Below are 12,188 nucleotides of genomic sequence, written 5' to 3'. Positions count from 1 at the left end.
AGAGAGACACAGACAGACAGAAAGACAGACAGACAGACAGACAGACAGAGTGTGTGTGTGTGTGTGTGTGTGTGTGTGTGTGTGTGTGTGTGTGTGTGTGTGTGTGTGTGTGTGTGTGTGTGTGTGTGTGTGTGTAGTGTTTCCCACACACCCCTCTCTCTGTGCTGTACTGGCAGTGTAGGTCCTCTCAGCTCCACATATACACATCAGAAATGAAGATAACCTATTTGGTCCCAGGCCTCTATAGTGGTGGCATTATACCTTTTTCTCTCCAAAACTCTTGAACGTGCCGTCCTTGGCCAGCTCTCCTGCTATCTCTCTCAGAATGACCTTCTCGATCCAAATCAGTCAGGTTTCAAGGCTGGTCATTCAACTGAGACTGCTCTTCTCTGTGTCACGGAGGCTCTCCGCACTGCTAAAGCTAACTCTCTCTTCTCTGCTCTCATCCTTCTAGACCTATCTGCTGCCTTTGATACTGTGAACAATCAGATCCTCCTCTCCACCCTCTCCGAGTTGGGTATCTCCGGCGCATCTCACTCTTGGATTGCGTCCTACCTGACAGGTCGCTCCTACCAGGTGGCGTGGCAAGAATCCGTCTCCGCACCACGTGCTCTCACCACTGGTGTCCCCCAGGGCTCAGTTCTAGGCCCTCTCTTATTCTCACTATACACCAAGTCACTTGGCTCTGTCATATCCTCACATGGTCTCTCCTATCATTGCTACGCAGACGACACACAATTAATCTTCTCCTTTCCCACTTCTGATAACCAGGTGGTGAATCGCATCTCTGCATGTCTGGCAGACATATCAGTGTGGATGACGGATCACCACCTCAAGTTGAACCTTGGCAGGACGGAGCTGCTCTTCCTCCCGGGGAAGGACTGCCCTTTCCATGATCTCGCCATCACGGTGGACAACTCCATTGTGTCCTCCTCCCAGAGTGCTAAGAGCCTCGGCGTGACCCTGGACAACACACTGTCGTTCTCCGCTAACATCAAGGCGGTGACCCGATCCTGTAGGTTTATGCTATACAACATTCGCAGAGTACGACCCTGCCTTACACAGGAAGCGGCGCAGGTCCTAATCCAGGCACTTGTCATCTCCCGTCTGGATTACTGCAACTCGCTGTTGGCGGGGCTCCCTGCCTGTGCCATTAAACCCCTACAACTCATCCAGAACTCTGCAGCCCGTCTGGTGTTCAACCTTCCCAAGTTCTCTCACGTCACCCCACTCCTCCGCACACTCCACTGGCTTCCAGTTGAAGCTCGCATCTGCTACAAGACCATGGTGCTTGCCTACGGAGCTGTGAGGGGAACGGCACCTCCGTACCTTCAGGCTCTGATCAGGCCCTACACCCAAACAAGGGCACTGCGTTCATCCACCTCTGGCCTGCTGGCCCCCTACCTCTGCGGAAGCACAGTTCCCGCTCAGCCCAGTCAAAACTGTTCGCTGCTCTGGCACCCCAATGGTGGAACAAGCTCCCTCACGACGCCAGGACAGCGGAGTCAATCACCACCTTCCGGAGACACCTGAAACCCCACCTCTTTAAGGAATACCTGGGATAGGATATAGTAATCCTTCTAACCCCCCCCCCCCCCAAAAAAAAGATATGGATGTACTATTGTAAAGTGGTTGTTCCACTGGATATCAGAAGGTGAATGCACCAATTTGTAAGTCGCTCTGGGTAAGAGCGTCTGCTAAATGACGTAAATGTAAATGTTCATGCAAATGATTCATTATAGTGGTGGTATTATACCAACCTCTGATTCATTATAGTGGTGGTATTATACCTCTGATTCATTATAGTGGTGGTATTAAACCTCTGATTCATTATAGTGGTGGTTTAATACCTCTGATTCATTATAGTGGTGGTATTATACCAACCTCTGATTCATTACAGTGGTGGTATTATACCAACCTCTGATTCATTATAGTGGTGGTATTATACCAACCTCTGATTCATTATATTGGTGGTATTATACCTCTGATTCATTATAGGGGTGGTATTATACCAACCTCTGATTCATTATAGTGGTGGTATTATACCAACCTCTGATTCATTATAGTGGTGGTATTATACCAACCTCTGATTCATTATAGTGGTGGTATTATACCAACCTCTGATTCATTATAGTGGTGGTATTATACCAACCTCTGATTCATTATAGTGGTGGTATTACACCAACCTCTGATTCATTATAGTGGTGGTATTATACCAACCTCTGATTCATTATAGTGGTGGTATTATACCTCTTATTCATTATAGTGGTGGTATTATACCTCTGATTCATTATAGTGGTGGTATTATACCAACCTCTGATTCATTATAGTGGTGGTATTATACCTCTGATTCATTATAGTGGTGGTATTATACCTCTGATTCATTATAGTGGTGGTATTATACCTCTGTTTCATTATAGTGGTGGTATTATACCAACCTCTGATTCATTATAGTGGTGGTATTATACCTCTGATTCATTATAGTGGTGGTATAATACCTCTGATTCATTATAGTGGTGGTATTATACCAACCTCTGATTCATTATAGTGGTGGTATTATACCTCTGATTCATTATAGTGGTGGTTTAATACCTCTGATTCATTATAGTGGTGGCATTATACCAACCTCTGATTCATTATAGTGGTGGTATTATACCAACCTCTGATTCATTATAGTGGTGGTATTATACCTCTGATTCATTATAGTGGTGGTATTATACCTGTGATTCATTATAGTGGTGGTATTATACCAACCTCTGATTCATTATAGTGGTGGTATTATACCAACCTCTGATTCATTATAGTGGTGGTATTATACCTCTGATTCATTATAGTGGTGGTATTAAACCTCTGATTCATTATAGTGGTGGTATTATACCAACCTCTGATTCATTATAGTGGTGGTATTATACCTCTGATTCATTATAGTGGTTGTATTATACCAACCTCTGATTCATTATAGTGGTGGTATTATACCAACCTCTGATTCATTATAGTGGTGGTATTATACCTCTGATTCATTATAGTGGTGGTATTAAACCTCTGATTCATTATAGTGGTGGTATTATACCTCTGATTCATTATAGTTGTGGTATTATACCAACCTCTGATTCATTATAGTGGTGGTATTATACCTCTGATTCATTATAGTGGTGGTATTATACCAACCTCTGATCCATTATAGTGGTGGTATTATACCAACCTCTGATTCATTATAGTGGTGGTATTATACCAACCTCTGATCCATTATAGTGGTGGTATTATACCAACCTCTGATCCATTATAGTGGTGGAATTATACCTCTATTTCTTTACACTGACATGCCAAAAATAAACTATGTCAACACACACCCCAGAGAGTGAGGGTGTGCAGACACACACACACACACACACACACACACACACACACACACACTACTAAAGTGAGTAATTAACTGAACACTCTGACCATAAATTCAAACAACTCCAAATAAATACAGGCGTATTTAACACATTTTTTTCAGTCCTTCTAGGAGGTTGCTCTCTGTTTTTCAAGAGACTGTCCAAAACCCACTTTGACAAACATTCACACACCGTCTCTCTACTAGACCTTTTCTACTACTCCTGACTGTGTGTGTGGCTGGCAGCAAACCCGCTGACATCATAGCTGTTGACTCTTAAGTGGTTGAGTGACGGTGGGTCTCCCCCCCTCCCACTCCCCACCCCCCCCACCCCCCCACCAACACACACGCTCCCTCCCATGGAGTTGCTGTTTGTTCATGCTGAGCCACTGTCAGCACCCTGCCTGCACTGCTGCCCTCTATCCCTCCCTCCCTCCTTCTCCATATCCCCCACGCCGCCAGGAAGATTGAGGTCGAGCACTGAGCCAGACACAGGCCCCATCGTACGACCAATTCACACACACAGACACACACGCTCACACCACTCTACCCCCAGTGTGCTGTACCTATCAGACATGTGTGACTGACAGACAGACTGATGTGAAACCAGCTATTATCCATCCTAATGGTTGAGATCAGGGTTTGGCAAATCACCTAACCTGATCCTGGACCTGCTCTTATGAACAACTTCTACCTCCAGAGCTGGCCACCACTCACGGTGGGCTACAGTACCTCTTACCATGTTTCTCTCTCATCCCCCCTCTATTTTCCTATGTGTTTTTCTATGCCAGCGTGATGATTTCCAAAGCAAGGCTATACGGTTGACATGCTAAAACACATAAATGTGTTTAATCCAGAATGGATAAACCGCATTAAACATTATTTATGTACACGCAGTCCCCTGGTGTGTAAAGGGGAGCACTGACGAGAGGACTACTGTGTGTTTGTGTGGGTGGGTGTGTGGGTGGGTGTGGGTGTGGGTGTGTGTGTGGGTGTGTGTGGGTGTGGGTGTGGGTGTGTGTGTGTGTGTGTGTGTGCGTGAGTGTGTGTGTGTGTGTGTGAGTGTGTGAGTGTGTGTGTGTGTGGGTGTTTAGGATACTGTGAGAGGCCATTCATGCCTCTCTAGGCTTAGAGTACTGGAGTAAATACACTTTTAGCATGCTTCATTTATTCACTTTAATACAAAGTCAATTTACTGGAAGAAGTGTGGGTTTAGAGCAAGACACACACACACACACACACACACACACACACACGCACACACACACACCCACACACACACCCACACCCACACCCACACCCACACACACACACACACACACACACACGCACACGCACACGCACACACACACACCCACACCCACACCCACACACACACACACACCCACACCCACACCCACACACACACACACACACACACACACACACACACCCACACACACACACACACACACACACACACACACACACACACACCGATGGAGAAGAGAGAGGTGTTTTACGTGTGTGTGCTCACCTCCGCAGCTGTAGTGTGTGTGAGTAGCGCGGACCTGGTGCAGCAGGTGTTCCATATGCCCTATGTGCTCTCTTCTCCTGGGCTCCAGACCATCACTCTCCCTACAGTCTAGTGGGAGGGGCTCCAGACCATCACTCTCCCTACAGTCTAGTGGGAGGGGCTCCAGACCATCACTCTCCCTCCAGTCTAGTGGGAGGGGGGGGTTAGGGTGAAGGGGGTGAAATGTAGAGATTGAAGATTGAAAGAGAGACAGTAAATCAGTGGTCAACTTCTCACCAGTAAACACATACAGTACAAACATCAACTTTAACCCCTGTCATCTCAATCAGCTCAGAATCTCCAAACCACAGTAGTAGTTCATTAAGGGTTATGGGTTATTCTCTCAGCACTAAACGTGAACTGTACACACCTCCAAACAGACAGGGCCTGGCCCTATCCACTAAGCGACAGAAGTAGCGGCTAAGAGCCCCGCACAGGTCCAACGAGAAAAAAACGTAGCTAGCTAGCATTGATTTGTTTTTGTAGAGACATATTTTTTTGGTGCATCTGATGACCTACCGTGGTGATTGATGGACATGATTATCTCCTGACCCCTCTGCCGCTAAAGCTGTCAAATCCTCTCACGTTTCTAGTTTGACCAGCTTTTTTCAGAAACTGATATTTTTGAATTGCGTTGTCATATTGGCAGGTTTGCGAGCAACAAACTATTTAGCTAGCTTCTAGCCTGGTGTTTGATATGCAATGTGATCTCCATGTAATGAACAGTCAGTGTTGACAAGTGTCCTGACGAGAAGGCAAACTTTTCTAGCTATGACAGGCAAAATCGGGCATCATCAGCACATTGTTATGGATGTATCCAAATGAATGTCAATAGAAAACAGCTACTTTGCTGTTATTCTGGCTGCAGAGTTTGTGACTGTGTTAGCAGTAGCTAGCTGGTTAGCTAGCGAGCAAGGCATGAGAATGTTGCCAGCGAGCATGGCAACGGAACATAGAGAACGAACGACTGGGTCGCGTCAAGCAACCAAAATATGAAAAAGTATGAATTGGCTTATTTAAATGAAAATATAAATCTTTGGGAACTGTGGTATAAGCATGTAAAATGCCTCCGTTCGGTACATTACCTTGGAGAATTTGGACGACGGAGCTGGACGAGGCGGAACATCGGCGTTTATTCCTTATGTATTCATGACCGAATACGTACCCAGAGGCCCTGTCTCTAGGGGGCCCCGATTGATTTTGTTATTCACTCTCACACAGATATCTTATAAACATGGCATAAGTCATGGCTAGGGTTACAAAGCTACTGGAAGTTTACCAAAGTTACCACAAGATTCAGTAATTTTGGTATTTAACATGTTATCTATGGCAATCTATTGTAATTTGGGGAATTTACACTTGAATAACTTTTTTAAAAGTATTCATAAATAGTATTCATTTGTTATATATGTATCCATATTTCCCATAAGTTTCTAGTAAATAGACCATATGGTTAAAAATAAAATAGCCTAATTAATGAGAAAAGGCATTTAATCAACAATGGCATTATTTTCAATTAAATATGCAAATCTTCCAACTATTGACTTTTTTCACAACTGCCACCAGTTTGTCGCCAAAACATTGATGACAAATACACATGTATATAGTAAAATACATATCAATATAGTAAAATACATAAGTGTGTAAAAAATATATTGGATATTATGCTGAAACCCTTAGAAAATGTGTTTTTATAGCTTTGTCAATAAATGTTTAATATTAAAATGTGATAAGGCCACACAGAGGGCCAGAGATAATTACAGACACCTGTGATTATCTGAAGTACCCATAATGGCCACTAGATGTCTTGTGATAAATTCTGCCAAAAACTTGAAAGTGACCAAAATTCTGGTAGTTTGCTGGTAAACTTTGAAAGTTACCAGTAATATACTCTCCCTAATCATGTCAAACTGTGTTGAATTGCATGACATTTGGTTTAAAACTAGATTTTCTCTCTCTGCCGTCAAGACACTAAAATGTTTTGCACGCGAGGTGGGGGGGCCCCCAACCAACTATCGCTTAGGGCACCCAAAATGCTAGGGTTGGCCCTGCAAACAGACCAGTCACCTCAGTGTGACTCCATTTGTGATTCAAATTATATAAAGTGTCCTTGGGTTTGAAGAAGACATATTAAATATAATTAAATAAATTGATTTCTCATCTCAGCAGTTGAATTGCCTTGCTCTCCTCATGTTCTTAAACATCAAAGTATTTATTCGTTACCCTTTCGCCCTCTCTCCATCTCTCTCTCTGTGTTATTTGTTCAACTTTTTCTATTACATTTCTTGTTTTATTCAGGCCAATCTGAGACACCCTCTCCAAGGCTGATCTAAGTTCATGGTTAGAGGGAGAGTCGTGATTGAGTCCTGACTGTGGGTTAAAACCGATGTTATTCGTTGAAAGCTTAAATTGTTTTGCTGTGGTTAACAACTCGTAATGCTGTGAAGTAAGAAATGTGACATTGAATTGTACGTTTTCAGGCTGTTTATCTGGAGCAGGCTGATAAAAACTATGTCTGTTTCCAAATGGCACCTATAGGGCTCTGGTCAAACGTAGTGCGCTATATAGGGATTAGGGTGGCATTTGGGACAATACCAACATTCTCATTAGGACTGCGAATTTCCAGAGACCTCACGATACGATATTATCATGATACTTGGGCAGCAGGAAGCCTAGTGGTTAGAGTGGGGGGGCGGCAGGTAGCCTAGTGGTTAGCGTGGAGGGGCGGCAGGTAGCCTAGTGGTTAGCGTGGAGGGACGGCAGGTAGCCTAGTGGTTAGAGTGGGGGGGCGGCAGGTAGCCTAGTGGTTAGCGTGGAGGGGCGGCAGGTAGCCTAGTGGTTAGAGTGGGGGGGCGGCAGGTAGCCTAGTGGTTAGAGTGGAGGGGCGGCAGGTAGCCTAGTGGTTAGAGTGGAGGGGCGGCAGGTAGCCTAGTGGTTAGAGTGGAGGGGCGGCAGGTAGCCTAGTGGTTAGAGTGGAGGGGCGGCAGGTAGCCTAGTGGTTAGAGTGTAGAGGTTGTAGGTAGCCTAGTGGTTAGAGTGTAGAGGTTGTAGGTAGCCTAGTGGTTAGAGTGGAGGGGCGGCAGGTAGCCTAGTGGTTAGAGTGGAGGGGCGGCAGGTAGCCTAGTGGTTAGAGTGGAGGGGCGGCAGGTAGCCTAGTGGTTAGAGTGGAGGGGCGGCAGGTAGCCTAGTGGTTAGAGTGGAGGGGCGGCAGGTAGCCTAGTGGTTAGAGTGTAGAGGTTGTAGGTAGCCTAGTGGTTAGAGTGGAGGGGCGGCAGGTAGCCTAGTGGTTAGAGTGGGGGGGCGGCAGGTAGCCTAGTGGTTAGAGTGGGGGGGTGGCAGGAAGCCTAGTGGTTAGAGTGGAGGGGCGGCAGGTAGCCTAGTGGTTAGAGTGGAGGGGCGGCAGGTAGCCTAGTGGTTAGAGTGGAGGGGCGGCAGGTAGCCTAGTGGTTAGAGAGGAGGGGCGGCAGGTAGCCTAGTGGTTAGAGAGGAGGGGCGGCAGGTAGCCTAGTGGTTAGAGTGGAGGGGCGGCAGGTAGCCTAGTGGTTAGAGTGGAGGGGCGGCAGGTAGCCTAGTGGTTAGAGTGGAGGGGCGGCAGGTAGCCTAGTGGTTAGAGTGGCGGGGCGGCAGGTAGCCTAGTGGTTAGAGTGGAGGGGCGGCAGGTAGCCTAGTGGTTAGAGTGGAGGGGCGGCAAGTAGCCTAGTGGTTAGAGTGGAGGGGCGGCAGGTAGCCTAGTGGTTAGAGTGGAGGGGCGGCAGGTAGCCTAGTGGTTAGAGTGGAGGGGCGGCAGGTAGCCTAGTGGTTAGAGGGGAGGGGCGGCAGGTAGCCTAGTGGTCAGAGTGGAGGGGCGGCAGGTAGCCTAGTGGTTAGAGTGTTGAACTAGTAACCAGAAGGTTGCAAGATCAAATCCCTGAGCTGACAAGGCAAAAATCTGTCGTTCTGCCCCTGAACAAGGCAGTTAACCCGCTGTTCCTAGGTCGTCATTGAAATAAGAAGATTTGCTCTTAACAGACTTGCCTAGTTAAATAAAGGTTAAAATAAAAAATCAAGATACTTAGGTGCTAAGACTAAATGTGATTTTATTGCAATTCGATACTCCAAACATATTGCTCACCATGTCTGCTGCAGAGGGACAAGAGAGAGCCATGAGAAAACAAATTTTGATCAGTCATGGAAATAAAAATGTTACAAAACTGTTGGCTCACCATTTAAAAAAAGATGGAGAACAAGCTAGAGAAGGGGAAATACCGGAGATTTGGCGCAAGTACAGCCGACTAGCGCTAGCTAACGTTAACTACCGGAGATTTGGCGCAGGCACATCCGACTAGCGCTAGCTAACGTTAACTACCGGAGATTTGGCGCAGGCACATCCGACTAGCGCTAGCTAACGTTAACTACCGGAGATTTGGCGCAGGCACATCCGACTAGCGCTAGCTAACGTTAACTACCTAGCAAAAGTTATAAATAATTATAATATAATTTTAAAATAAAAGTTATAATATAATTTATTCGTAACAATCACTAGAGAATCGATACTTGGAGTCATAGAATCAATATAATATCGCGAAACTCTACTGTATTGATTTTTCCCCATCACTAATTCTCAAGGTAGAACACAGGGAGTAAAACATGTATGGGTTTCAATCCGACTGAATGACGGAGTTAATGAAAACTGTCATAGCAGGCTTTGTGATGAAAACTGTCATAGCAGGCTTTGTGATGAAAACTGTCATAGCAGGCTTTGTGATGAAAACTGTCATAGCAGGCTTTGTGATGAAAACTGTCATAGCAGGCTTTGTGATGAAACCTGTCATAGCAGGCTTTGTGATGAAAACTATCATAGCAGGCTTTGTGATGAAAACTGTCATTGCAGGCTTTGTGATGAAAACAGTCATAGCAGGCTTTGTGATGAAAACTGTCATAGCAGGCTTTGTGATGAAAACTGTCATAGCAGGCTTTGTGATGAAAACTGTCATAGCAGGCTTTGTGATGAAAACTGTCATAGCAGGCTTTGTGATGAAAACTGTTGTCATGACATTGGCCTCTTTGGGTTTTCTATGTACCATCCCCCTCCTTCTGTCTCCAACCCCAGGCTAAGTGAGTGCGGTCAGAAATTCCGAAGGAGAATGTCCTGCCTCATGGCCACAGTATAAAGAGACAGAGTGTTTTCATGGCGAGAACAAAGGATTCTTCCACCTCACAGGATTGGAGAACCGAACGACATTGATGTTCTGGAGAAGGTATAAAAGATTGGTGAAGAATCCAGCTACGAACTGGTCCGTTTGGTACAATGTTGTGAAACTCATGATAGACAATACAGCCATATTACCATAATAATGTTTATATAATAGCCTCAGCTATGGGACTTACATCTAAATGGTTGTATCAACTGAATGAATAAGGATAAAGCTATTTGGAATATGTTGAGATGCTATGTACTGATGTAATGTGAGAGAATTGTATTTCTGTTCAAAGTCTTAACTAAGTCATCGGCACGCCCCCAGGGACACAGACAGGACCTGGCGTCATGTGACAGACTTTTCTACGTTCAGTATATAAACCCCCACCCAGGGTTTCTTTCTTTAGACCAGGCCTCCACTCCATTACGAGTTGGTTGAAGGTTTGACCATGCATCCCTCTACTGAACTTTAACCATACCACGTGGTTAAACTATTAGACTATCAATATCGACAGAATAAGAACAAGTCTTTGATACTAATTACTAGTCTGCAGCTAGGAATTCGGTATCATTGAACGCGAAGACCGACAAAACATCTATTCTATAACGACATTAATGAATGTCGCTTTGAAAGATCCATTCTAACCAAGAGAGAGAGAGAGTACGAAACTCTCCAACGGAACCAAACTCTCCAACAAGGATCCCGACGACACACTGAGCGTAAATATATATATTGATTGCAATTGTTCCCGAATGAGTGAGCGTTCATGTGCAAAGGATTAGCATATCAATTGTTAATATTTATCAACTCTGTAGTGTCTTCTCCGCTGCCCCCAACCCCCTTGTTTGTTTAACAAGCCGCCATGCCGGTTTAGCCCACTAGGGCTCATTCCTCTACCATTGCTTTGTAACGATACCTACTGTTTTGTATGCTTTCTGTGAATTACTTAGTTTAGTAAATAAATAATTTTAAGACAATTGATGTATGGATGACTTAGTGAAGACTGGGTTCGTGCAGATAAACAACAATTTACAACGTTTTGAATGAGACTGACGCGAGGTAAAAATAATAAGTCATTAAGTCAGAAGACTCATAGATCACATATCTGAAGAGTTATATTTGGAAAATTATAACTTTGTAATCTGAATATTTTCCTTGGTGCCCCGACCTTCTAGTTAATTACAGTTACACGATTAATCAGTTTAATCGCGTAATAATAATTACAGAGAGTTATTTGATAAACATGTCATCAGGTTTAATGATGCCCAAAGACACAACACTGTCATAGCAGGCTTTGTGATGAAAACTGTCATAGCAGGCTTTGTGATGAAAACTGTCATAGCAGGCTTTGTCAACATGATAATTGTCTTATAATGTTCTATAAAAAAACACATCTGAGTTCATCTGGGGTTTTTACAGCAGTGCCCAGACACATTCTACAGTTTGGTATGAAGGTAGATTGAAGAACGTTTAGATTTAAACCTGATAAAGTAATGGACTCACTGGAGGGGGAAGCAGAGGGGGGAAGAGTTGACTGAGGTGGACCCCAACCCTTCATGTTGTAGGCTGACACTTGGACATAGTACAGCTTCCCCTGGAACACACACACACACACACACACACACACACACACATGCACGCGCGCGCGCGCACGCACACACACACACACACGCATACACACATACACACATACACGCACACGCGTACGCACACACACACACACACACACACGCATACACACATACACACATACACACACAAACACACACACACGCACGCATGCATGCCCACACACACATACACACATACAAACACGCACGCACGCACGAACACACACACACACACACACACACAGGTGCGCACACGCACGCGAGCACACACACACACACGCACGCACACGCATACACACATACACACACACACACACGCACGCGCACGCACGCACGCACGCACGCACACACACACACGCACGCACACACACACACGCATACACACATACACACACACAAACACACACACACACACGCACGCATGCATGCCCACACACACATACACACATACAAACACGCACGCACGC

General features: G+C 45.1%; 1 protein-coding gene across 1 annotated transcript in view; it reads right to left on the bottom strand.

Moving 5' to 3' along the window:
• LOC115200888 (ankyrin repeat and fibronectin type-III domain-containing protein 1) overlaps positions 1–11,705 on the bottom strand; it is a gene marked incomplete at its 5' end in the record, with an annotated part of 65,134 nt that extends 53,429 nt beyond the window's left edge. The window contains 2 exon segments of the mRNA XM_029764004.1: positions 4,896–5,081; positions 11,615–11,705. Of these exon segments, the coding sequence (XP_029619864.1) occupies positions 4,896–5,081; positions 11,615–11,705 (277 nt within the window).
• Positions 11,706–12,188: the final 483 nt, after the last annotated feature.

This window comes from Salmo trutta, chromosome 10, assembly GCF_901001165.1.
Source record: "Salmo trutta chromosome 10, fSalTru1.1, whole genome shotgun sequence".
Taxonomy (NCBI): Eukaryota; Metazoa; Chordata; class Actinopteri; order Salmoniformes; family Salmonidae; genus Salmo; species Salmo trutta.
The sequence above is the reverse complement of the archived record's forward strand: the minus strand, read 5'-3'. Positions and strand labels throughout refer to the sequence as shown.